This window comes from Geospiza fortis, unplaced genomic scaffold (assembly GCF_000277835.1).
Source record: "Geospiza fortis unplaced genomic scaffold, GeoFor_1.0 scaffold185, whole genome shotgun sequence".
Taxonomy (NCBI): Eukaryota; Metazoa; Chordata; class Aves; order Passeriformes; family Thraupidae; genus Geospiza; species Geospiza fortis.
The window spans coordinates 15,572-38,125 of record NW_005054469.1 but is presented as its reverse complement, the minus strand read 5'-3'; the positions used below and the strand labels follow the sequence as shown (position 1 = coordinate 38,125).

Sequence of the window (22,554 nt, the reverse complement as noted above, 5' to 3'; positions counted from 1 at the left end):
ACATGGTCACACTGCCATCTGAGAAAGCAGCTCCTTTCATTGCCTTCAGGAAATCAGCAGGTAGTCCTGCTGCCACTGATTCCCTGCAAGCACGGAAGGACAGGCTGGCTTTCAAATCTGCTGCTTTTTACCTGAATACTGCTGATAGGCTCATTTGCCCATCGTGTCTCACCCTGGGCCAGGATCTTACCTTCCCCCAGGTGCTGGGCTTGGGAGGTCCCAAAGACTCTCTGAGCTTCCTCAAGCTTGTCCTGGGCTGTAGGACAAGGAAATATTAGGTTCCTCCACTTAAGAACTGAGTATTCAGAGCCTGTTTTAGACAGGATCTTGCCCTCATGAGAAGCAGCAGCCACGTGCTCCTCAGCAGTTTCCAGCTATGTGGGAGCAGGGAGCCTTCTCCAGCAAGCAAGGTATTACCTGCAAGACAAACAAGTGCTCCTCTTGGGGCCCAATTCCCCCCAAGTCAGAAACAGAATCACAGAATGATGAGGTGGGAAGAGACCTCTAAGATCATCGAGTCCAACCTGTGCCTTAACACCTCAACTAGACTATAGCACCAAGTGCCATGTCCAGTCTTTTTTTAAACACATAATACATAAAGATCTTAGCACCCTTTCCTTCTACTTCAAACTTCTTTTTTTGCTGGCACAAATACACACGTGATTCTCTGCCTCACCAAAAAGGGTGCAATACTGACACTGCTCTCCCTAAAATCAATTTCCAAAGCAAGTGTCCTATCACTCCCATCGTATTTCAGGCAGAAACAAGGAGAAAGTCCCTTTGGATGAGATGGGCCATGCTTCATTCATCTTGTCCTCTTGGTTCTGACCTGTTTACCAAAGCATCTGAGGCTGCCAGCAGCACCAATCTCCTCTGCTACACCAAGCCAGGCTGCTGCTGCCAGTGTGGTCCTTGCTGCCCCACATCACACTGAAATCTGCCACACATTTAAGAGCTTTCACATTAGTACAGTGCAAGGCACAGGGCAGTTCCTGCTTGAAGCCAGCTCCAAATGAGAAGTGCTGGGCACCTAAGAGAACTTGGATCCAGAATGGAGCAGTGTGGTGCCAAGTACTGAAGTAAGAATTCTAGAAAGACGACTTACCCAAAGTAAGTAAGAATTCTAGAAAGACAACTTACCCAAAGTGGCAAATTTAATGCCTGTAAACATGCTTCAATCAGAATTTTGGATGAATTCTGAAGGTATTGATTTTTTTCTTCCTCAAATTTCCATATCTGTCTATCAGACTGTATTTTTTATCATTAGCCAGTAATATATGGAAGGTCTTGGAGATGGACATCATGGAAGTGAGCCTTTAAAAGAAGTGACCTTTAAAGTCAGTGAAGTCTCAAATCTTAAAATGAAGTCTCAAATCTCCTGGAAGAAAATCGTTAATACTCAGAATTCTGAATAATATTATATAATTAACTTTTCAGTAGAGAACAGCCTCTTGGCACTAACCATGTCCTTTCTGATACATCAGAGACTGAAAAGCATGGCCTTTCCTGTGCCAACTGTCTTTTAGAATAAACAAAAGACCCTCCCCCTTCATCTCCACATGCTTAACAATATTAATAGAACATGAAAATATTAATGCCAGCAGACAAGGTCTTTCATAAAGTACATAAATGAATTCATTCACTCTAGCTCATTAGCTTAATCATCAACCTTTTTACAATGCAACTGATTAACATTTTCATTGTTCTTCTTTGATTTCCCTTAGACTTTTGCTTCTATGGGGATCAAAAGATCTCTGAATGCATAAGCTCAACAAATATCCCTGCACAACTGAACAACAATAGAACTGTTAAAAGAGATAACTAAGTAAGGACTTTCACAGCTCATGCTTCAAAGATACTGCAGGAAACAATGATTTAAGAATCATTTTTATTTTTATGTTTAACGTGATTATACACATTCATGAGTCCAACAAGATCTGCACTGTGACATTAAAGATACAGTACAATAACATTCAACATGAGGTACTTTATATATTTATATATATCTGTCCTTTATAAATAATGCTGTAAGCCTGCTAAGGTCAAACACTGCTTCAGCACAAATGGGTGCTGGGACCTGAAGTGAGCTGAGTTTATCACAACAAAAAAACAAAACCCAAAATAGTTCAGTGCAATAAGTGTGTAGAAATTAAAGTGTTTACTTAAATACTATTTTAGATATGCAGAAAGTATATTACATTATACTCTCTTATCACATATTCCTCTCACCAGCAAATCAAAGATACAAGTAGCAGAGACAGCCAGGAACAGTTTAGACAGAATCTGTGAGGTGATCTCTACAGACATCATGTTTACATTCCAGGCTGACATGGCTGATGCTTGCAAGACGTCAATCAACGTACTCAAGCTTGGGTGGTTCTGCTAAACCAACCAAATCCACATTCAGACACCCACTGAAGTGCCCTGATGTCCCTGGGTGAGTGGCTCTGGCCACCTTCTTACATCCCAGTACTTGTTAGCATCACAAAGTGCTCAGAAGCAAGTTATGCTGTGAGCATCCAAAGGTGTTTTGGGTGCCTTTGTCTGATCACCCACACTTGAAACCTTTCCCTGCACCAGCTCCCAAAACCCAGAATGGACTCAGAGGAATTAAGCTAGAGGTTGCTTTCATCCTACTTCGTCAAAAAGACTTCATAAAAGAATCAAATAAGAACAATAATTAAATAACAGCTCGTTTTCTACACATTACAGCTACAGTGTTCTGATCTCTGAACTTCTCTTCCAGCCAGTGAACATAGCAGATAAGTCACCTTTATTTGCAGGTAAGTCAAAACAAATAATAAATTCAAAGTGAGAACCCAGGACTAGTTAAAGCAATGCAGTACTCTCTGACTTGTCCCACCAGCTGTGGCACATGTTTTTTTACCAACCAAATCAAAATGCAGCTCTCTACCAGAACCTGTCAATCTGCTTATCACTCAGAGTAATTACATCTGCATCAGCCACTTGCTATACAAAAATTTAATCAGCTGATTAGCATCTTTCTCTGCTTTGAAATGTATCTAAATAAATGGAACTGCTGCTCAGATGTTGTCTAAAAGTAGATGACCGTTACCTCATCACAATCTCAGATTCCTTTCTATGATCTTTTCAGCAACTCTTTCTCCACTCCATACCATTTATACTCTTGTCTATTTTCAGTTGTAGATCTAAATATAAGTAACTGGAGGTTTTTATAAATCTCTCCCTGGGAGTTTTCCATGGAGCATTCTGTTTAGATTTCACAAACAGTCTGGATTATGTACATCTGTTACAAAAAACAAAACATTTTTCTATGTATTTTGAGGGTATTTACATTTCAGAAAGAGCGCTGCTTACACACACATGTATGTATGTATACAAAACATTAAACTTTAAGATGGATGAAAAGCATAAATCCTGTGGAGTACTTTTTTACCTGGCTCTCCTTTTATTACCTAGAGAGAAAATTTGGGATTTGACTACACTCCACTTTTCCTTACTTCAGATGGTATTTTGGACACTGCAAAGATGTATTTTGGCACTTTCCAATGGCCAAGGGCCAGGATTCCAACCATCAAGCAACACTTAGAGTAACAGCATTAAACTGGTAAAATAAGATGAGAAAAACATTTTTATTACAGAACTGACAAGTGATTTTAGGGTTATGCTACATTAATGTGTGGATATACTGTAACATTAATCTTCAGCAGGTCTAAAGAATCATTTGGTCCTCTCATTTTGTTCAAAGGTATGCAACAAACAGAACGCATTTTGGAGGTGAAGCGAGATGCTTTACAATGGACAGTGCAGCAGGGCAGAGGAACATCTGTCCCAGTGCAGTGATGAAGGATTTTCTCATGTTTCAATAGTACCTGTAGTTCTTATTTATACTGGTTTCCTCCCCTGATCCAAGGAGTATCCCTCATACTTTTGCAAAAATGATACAGACATGTAACTTCCTGTTACATCACCAAAAATGATATGGACATGTCACTTCCTGGGGGGAAAAACTCAGCCAGGGAAAAGGTTCCAGACCACATAATCCTCTGACTGATGTGTAGCCATAAGCAATGCAAGAGCTCCAACAATAACCCATTAGGGGAGATTTCCTCCCCCCCTCACTGCTATCAGATGGTATACACGAAGTGTAACATGACCACAGTTGGGAACCTTCTGTCTTTGTCTAAATTTCAACTATAAAATAGTTGAAATAAAAAGTAATAAAAAGGAAACAAAAAGGTAATAAAAAGGAAAAAAAAATCTCAGATTGCAGAAAAAAATCCAAGTCAAGATTGATACATTCTTTTGTTCCTCTAAAATCTGCCTCTACCATTTTTAGAAAGAAGAAAAAACCCACCCAAAAGAAACAAAAAATTATCCTGCATCAGATGATTGCTATAAATTCCCATTTATTTAGCAAGGGTTCAAAGAAATGCCATTTAAAGAGCATATCAACTCCAGTGTAGCAAAACCTGGGTCATGGGAGCAGAGTTTCAAGAGCTGCACACACAATTTGAACACATGCAAGTACTTCCTTGCCTTCAAGGTGGGATTCCTAGAAAATGAACTCCAAGGGTAACTGGCCAAGCCCACATCCCTTCCTCACTGTGAACATGTCCATGCACTGGGGATATGGCTGGTATGCCGTGGAGCTTCCTGAAAGATGCTGCCTTCTTCCCATCTTCCCCTGGAGCCATCCCAAACAGTTGGCTACAGGAGAATCTCACAGGATGAAGGTTTAAACTTGTGCTTTTTCTGCTTACAACCGAAGGACTTCTTCCAGCCCCCATGGTCAAAAGCAGCTTGGTTCACTGGGATCTCTAAAGTCTGCAGAGCAGACAGCAGAGACAGCTATAAAACAAGACTCTTTGTTTTCTCTCTCTACCTCCCCAATACAAGCAGAAAGCAGAAAATGGAGAAAGAAAAAACGGATCAATGAAGACAGTGTTGAGATACAAGAGGGGGAGATGATTCACTGGTGCATCAAAGAAAGGGTCAGCATCACCAGCAAACAGGCACCTCCCTTACAAAGCCTTTAAAACTTGCTTGTTTCTAAGAGCTTCCAGTTTAAATATTACACTTAATCACCAATGATGCTACAAGTACAGCAAGCCAGGAACTTGCCCACAGCATTTAGTTACATATTCCCTGTACTGATCACATATCTGCAGATAAAAAGCTAAGAATCAGTAGGCCTGAACCAGACAGGTTCTTCATAGCAAAATGCTTTGTATTCACACACTCCCATTCAAGCATAAAATATGAGTTCAGGAATTTGTCCTCCCTGTACACCTGTGCCATTCGTACTGTCCGAGGAGCACTGAAACTGAACAGTCACCTTCCCACACTGAACTTCTGTCATCCCTTCTTGTCCAAAATAGCTGAGTTCATTACCATCCAGAATCACGCTCGCTGTGTAAAAGGTGTCAGGCTCAATCTGCACCGGATACTCAAACCACACGGGAAAAGTGTTACTAGAACCATCCGAGAAGTATTTACTCAAGTTCTGGCCCAGGATAACTCCTTGTCGCTTCAGTTCAATCTTAGCACTGTACTCTGCCGACCCACAGCTGGAGCCATAGAGCCCAAAGCCAGCAATGAACACTCTCTTGTCAACAGCAAACTGGATGCTGTCACAGCGGCCCCGGTAGCGCCACTGGTTGCTGCGGTAAGCGCAGGACTGGAAGCGGTGGCAGCGCTGAGGGACGAGGCCTTTGCGGGGCTTGCTGACGAACTGCAGCTCTGGTTTCTTGGCGGCCGTGTACCACAGGAAGATGTCGTTGGTTTCATTCAGAGTCAGGATCCCCGACTGGGCGGCGCCGTTGGCGAAGTCGTCCAGGGCCATGGTGGGGATGCGGATCAGGTAGAGAGCCTTGCCCAGCACCTTGCGCTTGTTCTCGATGGTGGCCGTCAGCTCCTGGCGCTGGCACTCCACTTCAGCCCAGTTCAGAGCTGCCTCAAAAACAACGATTTCTTTGGCATTCAGAGTCTCCCTTCGGAGAATGCTTTCAAGTGTCTGAAAATCAATGTCACAGAAGCCCTCAGACTTCAAAGCGAGCTCAGCTTGGGCATCAATCACTTCCCAGCAGCGCTGGGTCAGGTCAGGTTCCTCGAATAAGCAGCTCTGGGAGAGCAGCACGCAGGCATTCTTTGCACTCAGGCTTGTCTCGAGGAAGTTAACGCAGGCACGGGCCAGGTGAGGGACAATGTACTTCTTGGCAGCGTAAAGAGTGGCCAAGACAGTGTCTGCTGCCAAATCGATCTCATCACAATAGATGTACCTGAAATAAAGCACACAGGTGTAATGCTGCTGCTTAATGCGACACCAGTTTGTCAACAAACTCATAGAAAATCATAAACAAAGAATATTTAACATAACTCCACATTAAAATCAAGCAGTGCTTTGGGGAGTATTGATTAAGTCCAGAAAGAAAGAACAAAAAAAATTCAGCACTAACGTTAAGACCATGGAAGAGAACAGGTTTAAATCTGAGGTGAATCCAACTTTCCATTTGGAGTGCATGCTAGGAGACAATTGTTTAAAAACTGCGGCCCCTGCAGCTCTGTGCTCCTTCCCCACAGGTCTTGGCTCCCAGGCAGGAGCTCCTGCAGGGCTGCCTCCCTCAGCTACCACAGGAGCCTGGAACATGTGTTATTATCAAGAGTCCTTGGACTGCGTGTCCCCTGATGGTGAACCATGGTTTACTGAGGTGCATGAACAAGTTTGTAGAGAGTAACTAGGTAATCTAAGAGAAATGCTATTCAAGTATATCAGCTGCTATCATTTCTGTAACTACTGGATTGGGTTCTTTTCAGAGGTGGCTTTTTGTTTTGGGCTTGTGGTTTCAGTTGGTTTTTTCAAAGGGTTATGAAACGTATCGGAAATGGAAGATTTTCAGGTTTTTAATGCTCACAACATCCTAACTCAACTAGCACAGCATTTTCACTCAGTCTCACTGCATAAGGATGAAAAAAGCTTTATTGCTATGGCAGTGTGGTGGAAGAGATGAAGGTGAAATTCTATTTATGTGACTAAACTGCTGGGATTCATTGCTCAGAGAAATGAAGCATTGTACAGTTTGTTCTTTTCAATATCTCATGCTTCAGGGCTCCATTTGCAGCCGGTGAATGCAATGTGCTAAAACCATGCCAAATGCAATTTCACTCTTCACAGGGATAAGCAAGTCTTGATGGTTATGGCTGATAAAAGTGTCTTCCTCCAGAAAAGCTTCCCTACAAAATGAGTTTTCTGCAGAACAGACGTGCCTATAAAGAGGAATTAGTACCTACACTGATCTGATTATAGTTGCAAATAGCTATTTGTATTTTTGCAGCTGTACGATAGCATCCTCCATGCCACACTTGAAAAACATGCACAGAGGAGATATTGCTCCAGCAATATAAAATCTAAGAGGCTACAGAGGAAAAAGAAAACTTACATAGAACCAAGCTTATTTTTAGTGTTTACTGCTTGGTTTCAGCTTATTTGTGAAACCAAAGAACCCATCTGTATATCAATGGTTACAGGCTTAGCTCCTTTACCGCCCCCAAAAAATTCAATTTTCAATTAATTTGTTTTTATGATTCTCCTGATTGCTCTCCTACTCTTTCCTCCCTTCTATTACTTCTCTTTGCCTGCTAGTACAACAGAGAATGATGACATCTGTTTTAAACTGAAATAGTCCAAAAGTTGCTATTTTAATATTGCTGCAAATAAAGAACTAATATCACTGATGTACAGCAGACACAGCACAGATCAACTGTCAGCAATACTCCCCACCTCTGACTCTGCCAGTGCACCTCAGCTCTGGTTTGCAATTACTGATATTCCAGTTTCACCCTGTTCTCAAACACAGGATTCTGCCAGACCACGGGGTTTGGTGGTTTAGTAACACATTCAGCCTGGGATGAGATGAGATCACAGTTCTAACTTGAACAGTCAGGACTGAGATAAGATATAATTCATTAATGCACCAATTCAGTTTAGCAGCCAGACTATGAGTTTAACCCTGTTTTTAAAACTGGAGAGAACAGTCAAAGCAGTTTTACTGGGAGAATAACTAATGTCTACCCATCATGGTATTTCCAATATTACACCTGGCAATACCTTATTTGTTGTCAGAATGCCCACTGTGTAATAAAACAGAAAAAAATATTTATGCCATCAGAATTCATTGGCCCAGGGGAAAAAAAAATCCCCAAACTTCTTGAGCAAGATGTCAAAACCAAAAAACCCAAGCTAAATATATTTTCTGACAAAGTTTATGATGCAGAAAGAAGCCTGTGAAGGAGAGGCTGCTTTGGCATAGCCAAAGTCTTTCCCTCTGTAGCAACACAGATTTGCCATCCATGGCTCACAGCAGTTGCAGGAAACACTCCCAGGGATGGTTTCCCAGAGTGAGAGGAGTGAAGGGGACAGTGGCTCCCCCTAAGCTCCTCATGCAGTGGATGCTGTGATTATGGGACACTGCAGTGCTGAGCAGCATCCCTGTGCCTTCCCTGCACCATCCCAGTGCTGCAGACACTGACTGGGCCACTCTGCAGCCTCAGACACGCTGCATCAGGGAAGACAGCACTGGCAAGGTTACCTCAACAGCCACACAGACCACAAAGTTTTTCTGGTCTTTAGGGTTTTTTCAATAAAAGCTGAGAAGGTGAAGAATCCCATGGTTCTGGCCATGCTCTCCTAGATAGTTTCCTAAATTGCCATGGGCTAAAAAATATGCCAAGACCTAGATGTCAGTGTTGCTACTCTCTTTTCTAGGCTTTCTTTAATGATAAATTCAGAAAGTATTCAGTTTTTATACAGCACATCGTGTTTAGCCACAGTGAAATAATTTGCTGTTCAAAAAGAGAGGGGGGGCTGCAGGAACCCAAGAATCTTGTATTTGTGATTTGTAAAATCTAGCATGAAAGTAAAGTGTAAGTCTGAGCTCTGCCACAAAATCAAAAAGGCCCAAAGCAAAGATCTATAACACACCTCCCCACATAATGTCACATCTTAATTTTATATTCCAGGTCTACAGAACATCTGTGGAGCTCTCCTGGCAGTTACCCATATTTGCACAGAACATTCCTAATGTTGATGATAACCTATAAAAACTCTATATGCAACTTTGAATGTTCATCTATGATGCCAGTGAAATGTTAAAAATGAAAAAGAAACTCTTCTGTAATCACAAGTTAATCAAAACAATCTATGAAACACAATAAATTGCTAGCTAGTGATTATATCATTACGTGCAAGAAAACTTACAGCATATTAAAGGGATCACTATCAGATACTGATGTATTTTTTGTATAGGAAAGCAACAGCATTTATTTAAGCTGAAGGAAAAAAACCTAAAAACTCAAAGCCATAGCATTTCTGTGATAGGGCATTTCTCCTCAACAATCAGAATTTATAGATACATTCAAGGACAATTCAGCAGGGAAGCTGCTTCATTATGCCCATTTAGGAAAAGAGAGCATTTCTTATGCAGTTTGCAAGAAGAAAAATAATGATCATGTAAACTGACTCGTTTTCCTTGTTAGATAAAACCCCCTATTCATGTAAACAGCCTTTTTATCACTTTCCAAACACATCAATATGATACATAAGGAGAAATTTATTTCTCAGAGGCTATGCTGAATAACTTAGGGTCATTTTTCTAAGACAAGACCTGCGTACTGCAGGTTTATAAAAGAGCTGGAACGATGTCAATCTACAAACCCAGCAATTTACTGGGTCTGAGGGGGCTTTGTGCATGCATTTTTAACTTTTCTCTATGCTTGCAAAGTAGAACAGTTGGTTTGGGGTTTTTTGTTACAGCTGACAAACCTTTTTAGTAACTCCATTCCTTTGTGTAACATACAGTGACAAATCAGATCAATAGGCATTACAGTACACAATGTGCCCAAAGATCCCCTGTCAAAGTCATTATTTACAACTGCCTACATTAGTCTAATATGTGTGTGCCTGGAAGTACAGGGGGAGAGCAAAATTAGGTGAAAGTTCAAAACACAAAAAGAGGAATATTTCAAGCAACTGCTTTCTTTCTGTTTATATGCAACTTCAGCTATGACATTGGCAGGGCATATATACATCAGACAGGAACACATATCCAGCAGATGAATGATGCTTACTTCAGCATTGCAAGAAAAGCAGCAGGCTCAACATCTGGTATACGGATTTCATCTTTGTCCTCAGCGAGCTCTCCGTAAAACATTGCATGGAATACAGAGCTCCCAACAGCCAGGACATACTGTTGGAGAAAGGGAAATCTTATTTCATGCTTTGAACTGAAAACACTGCCAACACAAACAATGTGGGAGAGCCACTCTGAGCAAGCTGGGCTGCACTGACAGGCTCTACAGACACACTTCAGTAAGAAATGAAGTCCAAGTTAAGAACAAGTTACACGTTTTCCTTGTATTTTACTCTCCTGGGCATAGATGCATTAGCTACTGGAAAACGCTCACCTCCACCACAGAAGTTAACTATTTCTAGGAAATCTCAAGAGCAGCATTAATCAACAGCACAAAGCAGTATTCCTAACTTTACTGCCTTAGCCCAACAAATGTGCTGTTTAACCAAAAACACAAAGAAAAGCCAAGGAGAGATTATCCCACTGCATGTGGCCTTTCCAAACACAGACTGCTGCCTGTCCCAGAAGAGCTGAGCCTCCCACACTCTGTCCTGCTGTAACTGTGGGAGCTCTCTCTGGCTGTCCCCACCCCAGCAGATCATGCAGCTGTTGCTTACTTTGTGTCCTGGCAGCCGCTGGGTCCCACCTGGTGGCCCGACCACAAAATGAACATCTGCCATCAAGTCATTGTTGAACATCACTGCATTTCTACAAACAGAGGTAGCATGTTAATTTGTGGCACCCAGGAACTCTCTTTGCACGTCCCAGACTCAAGAAATATGATTTTTTAACAACTTCAAGTTGCTTGTTAGCAAAGAGAAGCAGGTCACACTTTGCTTTCAGCTGCTTTACACATTATTGCACAAATATATCAGAGAAAATACTAAAAGTGTTTCTGGTGTGTGTGGGTACAATAAAACAAACCCCCAAACTTCTGAGAACTTTCCAAGAAGTGGAAATCAAAGTCCAGAGCATTTATCACTGAAAATCCCCACTGAGGTCTAAAAGGAAATCTTTATGGGTATGCTGTGGCTTTCAGCAACATTTTTATTAACTCAAACAGATGCAGTGGCTGGAAAAGAGATACAAAAATATTTCATTACCAAAATTCTTATTTCCCGCACACATGTGGGGAGAAAAAAAGCTCAAACAAATAAAATATAACTGTGTTTTCTTCAGCAAATAAGTGCATTCTGGACATTTTGCTACTTTTCACCTCTCTATTCAAACACCAAAAAAAGCTGCCCTGAACTTACCTCTCTCTGATGGTTGGATAAAGTCCTTGCCAATTAGGTGCAGGAATAGTGTTGTTGTTGTTGAGATTTTGCTGATGGTACTGCTGGACAGCAGTTGTATTAGTATTAGCTGGTTTCTTTCGGGGAAAAATATCAGCAGCCATCTTCTTCTTCTTTTTGGTCTTCAAGGTAATGATTTCATAGCAAACTGGAGGCAATTTGCTGTTGCTACTGCTGCTGCTATTTCCTTTCTTAGAGCTCTTCTTAGACCTGTTCTTGACCGTCTCTGGAAGCATCAAGAAGAAGGTGAGACATTTCATGTTCTTTCCTTTCTCATCTACCATCAGTATACCCGTGAGTAAAGACCGACAGCCTAACTAGCCAGGAACATTTAGGAATCTAGGTGGAAGCTGTAACACCGAAAGCAGCAGAGCTGAGACTCAGCAAGACAAGGTGACCTTTCCAGCACCCAGAGTAAGAAACTGAGTTTAAGTTTGATCCAGTACTTGAACCGTTAAACACATCCCCATCATTCCTTCCAGCTTTCCCGATCAGGAACCGCCTGGCAGCGCTACAGCCGGGGCAGAGTGCAGGAGGAGCGCACGGTGGCAGTGCCAGGCTGCCGGCGAGCCCAAGTTGTGCGGGCAGGGCTGGGAGCGGAGCGGGAGCGGCAGCCGCGCGGCCGGAGCCAATGGCTGCAGGCACCGAGCGCGATTGGGCTCGCACACAGTGACACCTATTGTAGCCTGCGCCGCTCCCACGGTAAAGCCACAGCAGCGCTCCCGCAGCTCCCCCGCAGCCGCCGGCGAGGATGGCATGGAATCAATGGCACACGCGGCTGGCCGGGAGTGCTTCTCTGCGTGCGTGTGAGCTCTCCTCGGTGCCGCTTCAATTCTCACAGGCGAAGCAGCAAGAAGTTGAAATCAGCTAGAAAGATCTATCTGAGTCTCAGACTCTATCTGAGTCTGAGAATGCCACGGGCATTCGATATTAGCACAGCTTCCTTTGCCCGTAGCATTCCCACAAATCCCTCCTGTAAGAGCCGCTCAGCGAGTGCGGGACCGATATCGGAACCGAATTAAAGCAATCGAGCAGCAGCACGGACAGCGATGCAGCCAAAGGATCCCTTTCAGCGCGGCTTCTACTCCAGTGTAACATGAACAGGGATGAGGTCACAGCTTCAGCTTTAACTCCTTCTGTTTCCAGATAACACAACAGCCTTTGACAGGGGTCCCAAATCACTAAGCAGTGCTAATTAAGCCAGCTCACGCCAGACATGGCTGCACCACATCAGAAGAAAACTTCTAGATGTGTAATCAGATTAAAGCAAGCTAGAGTGAATATATTTAATCAATATTTCAAAGCATTAACTGAAAGGGTCTGAATGGCTTAGAGAGTCTCAGGCAAAAATCACTCCTTGAGATGCAAACAGTCCAATTTTACTCACAAATAAACAGGATATAAGCTATGCCAACCAAACCATTTAAATAGGAAATAAGTCTATTTTATAGTCATTAGTTTACTCAGAACTTAAATTTTGATCAGATTTCTTTAATAGCAGGTCAAGTGTATAGAAAAACCACCAAGTAAGCATAACCACTTGAAAACAAAAGTAGGGAAATAAAAAATATTTGGTATGAGGTGTCAACATATCACACCTTAAATACTGGGGAGTAGATAGTTAAAATATGATGTCATAACTACTTTCAGTTTTAAAGAAAAAAACCCCTCTGCTTTCAAAGCTAATTTAGCCACATTTTGCCTTAATTAGTTTTGCTGGCCAAGGGTACAGCAGGGAAATTAAAGTGATAAAAGGTTGGTGAAGAAATCTTGTTGAAGCCCCTGACTCAAACAGAAGCATTACTCAGGCTATTTATTCAGTCTCCATCCCAAGTGCTGGAATCACAGCTGTGGCTGTGTAACACTCACTCAGAATTCTTTAACCTGAGGATGTGCTGGTATTTCAGAGATTACCAGGTCTCCTTGGGAGATGCTGCACACCAAACCCTCACTGCAGGCCCCAGCCATGTGCAGGCTTTGCTGCAGTGCTTGGGGATGAGGATGATGATGCCATTCCCAGACACATCTGTCCTCTCTGTCTGAAGGCACTGCCCATGGAAGGGGAAACAGAGGGAAACATGTCCATGCCTCAGCTGCTACATTTCACAATCCAACACCTCAGTGCAAAATCTCCTTGACTGCTGCTTTAAAGGAAGATGGTGGGTTATGCCTGAAAGGCAGAGACGCATTCCTAAATACATTGAGGGGAGGTTATGTAACTTACAAAGAAATTATTTCTAGCAACCTTTTCTCTCTCCTCCACACATTTTCTTTTTTATCTGCCATTGGGAAGGGAAACTAAAAGCCTAAACCATATTGAACTGTAGAGAGGGAGAAGAAGGGGTAAAGGAGAAGAAACTCATCTCACAGATGGGATCTTATAACTGCTCACAGCTGAGTTTATAACAGGGACACAGCAGGTATTCCCAGCACAGAATTTGAGTTTGTTGAGTTTGTGTAAGTTTTTTTTCCCTCTCCTTATGTAAATTTCCAGCCCTTCCAAATAAAACAGTGTCCCCACTGCACAGGACAAACATTTCAAAAGGAAGAAATCTTTAAAAAACCTCTTAAAGATACAGAAAACCACAGACTCCAGAAAATCTGGTTCTAGGCATTGCAGTTGGCAGAAAGCAAAAGACAGCAGGGGTTGGGAGATTTGATTGTCATTCCACAAATCCATTTTATAGACTCCCAAAGTATATAAAAAATCAAGGTCTCTGCACATTTCTTCAAACCAATGACCAGGACAAATCCAAAGATTTTACACACACACTACTAAGGTCACTGGGAGGCTACAGGAGATAAAGAGAATGAGGGACAGACTGACCAGTTAACTCCATGTGGGAAAGAAAGATTGTAAATGTGAACTCACAGGAATCCACCAACCTTTGAGCTGTGGAGCACACCACACACGCACAGCACGTTGTGCTTTCTGGGAAAGGAAAGGAGAGAGGAGCTGCAGCTGAAGCATGTTCTGCCTGAACTCAAAAGTCAGACAGACCCCAGTAGACAAGAAGCATCTGCACAACAGGATAAGAAATCCAGTCCAGTAAATAAAAAGCCATCTTTGCCTGCTTTTAAGCCACACACCAAAACCTAGTCTGCTCTAACTAGAAAATAGCTTTTTCTAGATTCCAGATTCCAGAACAGAACCTAAATAGATTTAGATTTTCATACAATTCCTATGAAAAACTACAAACCTCTTACAGGTTCATACCACCTTCCACTGCACTTCATCACCTCAGGAACTAAGTCTCATCAACTACTCATTAGATGGATGTGAAAGAGGAAAAAAAAACCCAAAACAACGAATTATTGTGCTATTCTCTGTAGGTACAGAGTGTGTGGTGATTGGGAGTGGGGATGGAGCTGAGCTGTGAAAAGAAGTGAACAGCACTGACAGCAATGAGCCATGGAGTGCCCAGGTGTGCTGAGCAACCACCAAAGGGAACAGAGGGCACACAGGGGCAGTGCATCAGCATGAGGGGGATAAAAGGCCGGGCTAAAGGGCAGATGCCTGAAGCCTTCTGAAGTGGTCTGGTGCCACTCTGTATGGGTTGAAGCCTTCTGATATTATGTGGTGATACTCTGTGTATCATGGCTATCTGGACTGCAGCATGTGCTGTGGCATATGCTGTGACAATTCTCACTCCTTATTCTTTTTGTCTTGGCAGCAGCTTCCATTTCCTTTCCTACAAGGGTGTTCTGTTGTTTTACTATACAAATACTGTTAATAAATGTAGAACTCAATACCCTGGCAGTCAGTAAAAACAGCCCATGAACTGCTGCCTGTTGAAAGACCAGTCAAAATCCCCAGTTTAGATCAGTCTGTCTCCAACAAGAGGATCAAAGAAGGTCACCTTCTCTGACCCACAGATCTATCCATTTCTGAAATTTTATTATAATGTGCTCCTAATCTTCTTCAGCAAGTTTCATTTTTCTTCATTAATTATATATTAGCAGAACTAAACTTGATATATACAACTGAGAAAAAGGGAAATACAGTTCTTCAAAGGCACATTAATTTTTATTTTACAAGCAAAGTAGTCAGACCAGAAATATTTCAAGTTAAAGGGTATAGGAAATTCCATGCTTAAATCTTTAAACTGGTCTAATGGATATTCAAAATGCCAGAAGAATTAAGCAAAAGACTATATTCCCAGTCTCATATACTACACACCAAGTTACAAGCCCCTTCCAAAATATCAGGAGTAGGTTAGGAGCCCTTGGAAATCAGTTCCTGACTAAACATTGTGAACTGAAGCAGCAATTTTGCTGTTCAAACCCAAGTGTGTGCATCACACCTGCCATCCCAGCTTATTCATCCCTCAAGAACACAATATACCTTGTGAGGCACAGGAGTCACAGTAAAGCCCAGCTCCTGGTACAACTTTTAATAGCATGTAACTACTATAATTATGCCTTTCTAAAGGTAGCTTCCAATAGGGAAATCAGTTTAATTTCCAGACCTGCTGGGAGTATTCTTCCTCATACTTCATCAGTTTCTCCTGCTGCAATAGCAAGGATACCAAGGAGTTTCTATATTTTTTTCTCCTTCTAATAAGCTGAGGTTTTGTACAGCTCTCATTTACAAGCCTGTTCCACATGTAGTAACATGAGCTACACAACTCTAAAAAAACCCATGCTTTCATTAAAATTCCCAATTGTTTATTACAACCACATCATGAATAAAAGAAAGAATTCTTAGTAAGCAATGAGGAAATGCATAGATTTATTTTTCTGAAAAATTGCCAAATGTCTTCTTTGGCAGTTACTATGCCTGTGCAGTATTAACATTGTTTAAATCCTGAATTTCCCTCTACAGGGAAACAAATTTCAGATGACACATCTTGATGAACCAGAATAAACACACAATGTTACTGTTTAACAAATCTACCTGTCTGTCCACTGCTAGCTTTCACTGAATTTAAGTTAACTTCAAGCACTCATTTAAAAATGGAATATACATGTTCAAAAACTAACTAAACCAACAGAAAACTTCAATAAACCAAACCCACACAGCTGTGGTGCCTTGTTCTGTTTACCTGTCTATGAATTATTTAATCACTTGGAAGAGTCCTTCCCAATCACCATTCCAACCCTTCTGTTTGTAAAAACAAATTTGGAAAGGGCACTGATAGCTCTACCCTTCATTTCCTCAAGTAAAAAATGCATTGCAGTGGACAAAACCTCCCAATCTCCTCTCTCCTAAGTTTCTTATTGGCAGCACTGCAAGAAACCAAGATGGCATCTACTTCTGTCAGCTGCATGGAAAAGCTGGCAATGATGTCTTAATCTGGTCTTGTATGGAAAAAAAAATAAAATGGCAACCAAAGGCAGGAAGAAAGATGGGCAAAATTGTAAAAACTCTCAAAGAAGCCAAAATAGATGTTAAAAAAATAGCAATTACATCTCAGAATAGTGAAGAGCTGTGAAAGAGTAGAATAGTAGCAGAGTAGAATTGCATCTTGAAGCAGGACTAGAAGCTTCAAAACAAAGTCAAAAATAGTTAAATAGTATTTTTCTATAGAACTCATGCTATGCTAGCAACATACTTGTTAGCAAATATTCTTGGTGTTTATGAGGATTTAAATACTTTGCATAACATTATCCACTAAGTTTTTACTTTTTCTTCTTAAATGCCCTCAATGCTTCAAAGAAAACAAAAGCAGAAAGTCCTGAGCAGCCAAGTCAAAAGGTAAACACCAACTTGCATAAAATAGAAATCTGAAGAATGAATATTCACAACTACTTTGTACTCCTGTATTATTTCCTAGCATACAGCTGATACATGGTATTTTAGTCTCTCTACCAAAGCAGCCTTTCTATTAAATCTCTTTAACATGTCATTAAGCAATGTCCATTTTGAGACAAAGCAATCACAACAAAACATACAACATTAATATCTACTCCTATGTGTACTTGCAAGTAAATGTGCACTTTCTTTGTATGCATTTCAAGTCACTTTTCATGAGCCTGGTCCTACTTCAACTGCAGCATCTCCTATTCTCATTTTTTCCTGTTACCTTTCTTGTTTAGCTGCTTAAAGCCTGCAATTTAACTTCAATGAGAGGTTGAATAACTTAATATTTATGCCCCAAACACTTTGCTATGCTGGGTCTTTTTCCTTTAAAGGTTTTTTTCCCTGATGGACCAAAATACTGTATCAGAGTGAGAAAAAAAAAGTTCAAAATTTTCTTGTATTGTCATTCTGATTTGAAGACCATGCCTGCTGCAGGAATGACAGTCCATGTAAACCACAACTGTGGCAAGGAAGGGCTGCATTTCGACAACCTGCAGTGAACAATGTACCTGATCCCATTACAGTGAATTACCCCACAGACATTCTCTTCTGGGCATACGGTACAAAATAATGTCAAAGGCTTCATTACAATATAAAATATATAATTTGACAAACCTGCTAAGAGATACTCCCCAATATCATAGTTTGGGAGCTGCAGGAAGAAAATAGAGTAAAATTTGCAATGCATTTTATGTGCATTAAGTTGTTCCTTGATAGTTCAAAGTAAAACAAAGAATTACAAATGTACTCTGTGAAGAGAAAACCTGTAACCACAAAATGATAATTCAATTCAAGGTTACAGGAGATAAACTGTTTTGCTACTAATTTAAAAGAGACAAATTATGCATTTGTTCCCCATGGTGGCTACTCGAGCTTGTCCATTTCATTTCACCTAGAGCTTTGCTCTTGACAGTCTGTGGGGTCAAAAATTAACTTCTTTCTTAGTGGCTGCCATTTATTTATTTATAAACATGATATTGCAAACCTGAAAGCACTCAACCCTTTTTCTAAGGCAAAGGTCAACTTTAATTCTACCGTGCCTCTTACCAAAACTGACTGACAAAGGAAAGCTCAGATAGCTCAGGAAATTGGTAATGAGATACAGTGGTTTTCATCTCTGGGTCACTAATTCTAAATTGACTAAGGTCAACAGTAATCAAAAGTCATTAGCATTTAATGATCCTTCAGTGCCCTGTGAGAAAGAAGCCAGTGATCTTAGCACACTTCAGGAAAACCAGCACTACAATCAGCACTCATATGCTGCCTGCTTCAAGGGAGAGGTCAAAGCAGATGACTACAGACAGAACTTCCAATCCTGCAGGCAGATCTCACCTCTTAGACAAACCTTTAACTGATTTTAACTTGGCTCACTAACCATCATTTTCAATGGTTAAACTATTATGGGTTCTCTGAAGGGCAGGCTGTAAGCTGCCTGCTCCTGTTCCTGCTCCTTCCCATCAGCAGTTCCCAAATGTCTTTGTTCCCCTGCACACAGTAAGTCTGAAGAATGCAATGCAAACAGGCCCTTCCTCAGAGAGGAAGGTTCTCACTCAACCAATGGCACCAGAAGTAACTACTCCATGAGTATCCACAGAGGAACAGCATCACAGTTAATTATCTTGGTGTATAACTCAAGGACTACATTTTTCATGTGCAGGTAACCTACATTCACCACATCCCACCACTGTGCTGAAGCTCCCAGCGGGACAGAAGCAGGGAGAGGAGATTCCTACGGTGCACAGCCGTGCCCAGCCACACCTGCTCTGTGCCCTGCACACTTCAGTCCCCTGGGACTGTCATGGCAGCAGCACCTTCAGCAAGGGTAAGGAGAACAGAGGGGACTTTTGGAAAGCTTAGTTAGGTGTTGGAATGTATGGGTCTAATGGAAAACCACATTGTGGTTTTACATCTAGGCAAGGTTAGGGAACATGCAGCTTAAAAGCCCACAGCAGATGAGCAACCTGTGTGCTCACAGCAGCAGAGCATCACAGCTGGCAGCATTCAGGGTGTTAAAGAGGGAAAGTCTGGTACAGCATCTTCTTCCCACTGCATTTGAAATTAAAGAAGAGGAAAATCTTGACAGTGAAAGAGGAACAGGTCAGTACACTGGCAAACCAAGCCTTTGATGAGAAATGCATTCTCAGCCACAGTGGCTCATGCTTCTCAAAAGTGAGAACTAAAACCAATGAGTAACAACTCTAGCAGTGGTTTTACAATTGTCTACCAACCCCAGTTTTTAGATATGAGAGACTGATTGCTGCTAACCTGAGCCTAATCCAATAGTTCAAGGAATGGAACAGACATGACATCCACTACACTGCACTGTCCCGAATGACTCTCCCTGTGCCACACATTAGCAGCTGTGCATCCTTTTACTTGCCCTTAACTGATTCCCTCCAGCACACACAGCATCTGTTTGAATCCACAGGGAGATAAAGATGTTCCCAAATTTTTCTCCTATCCACTGCCTGAGAAAATCAGATTTATTTTCCTTTGCTGCACATAGTTCAGCCACACTTGCCTTCCTTAGTAGTCAGTTATGCTTCAGTATTTCCATCAGTTTCTCCTCCTCTTTACAAGTGAATGGCAGCTACTGCACCATCCTGAATTTTCAAGAAAAACACATACACACTGCTCAAATTCTGTTTTCAGAACATATTTTTGTGCCTTAAGATATATTTGTCTATCAGTGTTAGGATATCTTAAATGTTCTTCTTCACAGTAACTCTGTGACACATCAGAACTGCAGCAGAGAAAAACTAAGGAAGAGGCAAGTAATCAAACACAACAGCATAATTAAGGGACTGTACAAGATAAACACAAAACCCCATTAGTTTTATGTATTATGAACTTTTATACAGCATGAAAAGCTTTCCTTTTTCTGGGTGTACATGGGGTAGTATCACTTTGGTCTTGTAGAATTGTAAAGGCAAAGAGCTCTAAGGAATCCTCACAGCTCTCAGACAAGCAAACATCTCACCTGCCTGAAGAACTGCTTTCTTTTCCTACTCTCAGAAAACCCTTGCAACCAAGCAGAGACAGGACAGACCTAATTCCAGAGAATGTAGCTTTTAAAGAAAATTACTCCTTTAAATTGTTTTGGATGCAAAGAGGAGAAAATGTAGCTAGGGTGGTTATATGGTGTGTAACCTGGTACATAAATTTCCTGTCACAGAACAATGTTATCAACAGGTCATTCAGCCTGGTACTGAAGTGCTACATGATCCTCTAGTGAAATATTTATTCAGGGTATCAGGTAATCTTAGGGTACAGGCAACAGGGCTGGACAAAGTGATGTCTCTAGATACCTTCCAAATCTGTTTGTTGCCAGTCTTCACCCCACACATACTCACAGACTGCCCACCAGCTCCCCAGTGTTTTAAAATAAAAACACTTCCTAGGTGTTGGACTGGCCTGGTTTTCACAGCAGCTTGCTGAGATATCAAACTCAGAGAGGGCAGCAGGATCAGAAAACAGATGAGCCAGGACCCAAAAATGGGAAGTTTGCAAATTTGAATGGAGTGATGTCCTTACTTAAGCCTCCCCTCTCTGTTTTCTGACACACACATAAAAAGTGCTTTTGTAACCAAGGCAGGAGATTGGAATTCACCTTAACGGCAGAAAACACAACTGATGACAACTTCCACCACAAAAATCTTTTCCTTCCAAGATTCCCATCTCTTACATCCCTCTTTTGCCTCATCCATCAGCCCTTTGAGACAGAAACTGCTGCTTTATCACTCATTTAAGTGCCTCACAAAACACAGCTCCCACACCAGCTCAGGTACCTGAACATCTGTAAAACAGAACAACAGCCAGCCAAGTCCAAGGAGTCACCAGAGACAGTATGAGGGCAGAATCATTTTGAATTATCAGAGAAAGCTAATGATGGGCATAAACAATATTCTCCTGCAAAACTTATTTGCACAAGTTTCTACAACAGGTGATCTCAATTTCTCCTGCCAACAGAACACATGGCCTATGATCATCAGACCTCTGTTTTAAGCGAGCCTACCCTAGGACTGCTGCTTTCATTGTAACTGTTGGGTAAATTTAGAAAAACAAAAAATTGCTCACAAGCTGTAACAAGCAAGCGGCCAAAACATAAAAATTATTGTTGCAACTTGCATTTTTTTTCCCCCCGGCCTTAAAGGGCAAACTAAATGAATCCCATGTTGCTTCTGGAAGGTGTTTCCTCTGGGGTAGAGCTGAGGATCACTGGCAGGGAAACACAAGGGAAGTTATTGTGCACTTAGCTGCAGTGTACTTACTGGGGGGGATTTAAAATGGAAAAAAAGAAAAAAAAAAAAGAAAGTACTGCAGTCAACGTTCAACTTTGGCAATCCTGCAGAACTTTGTTCACATGAAGGCCCTAAGATATTTGATTTGCAAAGCAAAATTATCCAGTAAACCCCAGGTACTGCACACTGCAACACCCTGCACATACATTCTGTAGGAAATGGTGAGACCGGCTCTCTCTCACTAAAATAAAAGCTATTTTGAGCCTAACTCTGGCATAAAAGTTTAAGCAATGCAAAATAAAGTACTGTACACCTATAACCCAGAACCATCTCTCTAGAAAAAACAATCAAAAAAAACCCCAGAGCACAGATTAAAATTTAACACGCACATCACATGCTGAAAACAAAGTACTGTGAGGACTAACTACGAGGCAAAACATCTGCACCAGCACTTCTCAGATGAGCCAGCCTGTTGAATTAGGTAACTACACTTTAGGAGCACGTAGGTATCTTAACTTCAATCCAAACTTTTCCTCCAACTCAAACAACCCACCACTCCCTACCCTTTTAAAATGCTGCAGTGCTCAGGAAACACCGCAACGAATTGAATTTATAAACCTCGAAGTTCACAGGTGCCTTTTTCCAAGCAAACAGGAAAAGGGGGGAGTTGTAAAGGTGTAAAGGGAGTTGTAAAGGTCGGGTGGAACTAGGGACCCTTCAGGGACAGGTACATCAGAAGTTCGGCCAACAGCGCGTGGAAAGGAGGAGGAATTTATACCAAACCGGGTGCACCTACTAATTGTGCCTCCGGGAAGGTTACCGAATTAATGCTTAAAGTACTTCTTTGACAAAAGAGCTTTACTTTAAGCAGGAGAAAAGCCCCAAAGCCCAACTTGTGTTCTGCCTCCCGCTGGAGGCTGCAGACTGGGCACAGCCGGGTCCCGGGGCTCCACCCGAGCCCGCTCCATGGGCTCCCCTCCGGCACCACCGCGAACCCACCCGCGCTGCACAAAGGGGCACCGAGGGGACACCGACACCCGCCTGCGGACACGCACCGCCACTCCAGCCAGGCAGAGGCCGTGCCCGGGGCGCTCTTTGTGCGGGAG

The 22,554-nt window shown here is 41.9% G+C and overlaps 1 protein-coding gene across 3 annotated transcripts; it reads right to left on the bottom strand.

Annotated features, from left to right (window-relative positions):
• Positions 1–1,870: 1,870 nt before the first annotated feature.
• BTBD3 (BTB domain containing 3) lies at positions 1,871–22,534 on the bottom strand. 3 transcript variants are annotated; one of them, XM_031062834.1, is made up of 5 exons: positions 22,504–22,534; positions 11,366–11,630; positions 10,727–10,817; positions 10,108–10,226; positions 1,871–6,263 (listed from the first exon to the last, which is right to left on the bottom strand). In XM_031062834.1, the coding sequence occupies exons 2-5, from the start codon at positions 11,506–11,508 to the stop codon at positions 5,231–5,233; spliced, it is 1,386 nt and encodes a 461-aa protein (XP_030918694.1). In that variant the 5' UTR covers positions 11,509–11,630; positions 22,504–22,534; the 3' UTR covers positions 1,871–5,230. The 3 variants fall into 3 exon arrangements, with proteins under 3 accessions (XP_030918694.1, XP_030918693.1, XP_005428098.1); XM_031062833.1 differs by lacking the exon at positions 22,504–22,534 and adding an exon at positions 11,673–12,439 and having other exon boundaries at positions 11,366–11,591; XM_005428041.2 differs by lacking the exon at positions 22,504–22,534 and having other exon boundaries at positions 11,366–12,440.
• Between the last annotated feature and the right edge of the window lie 20 nt (positions 22,535–22,554).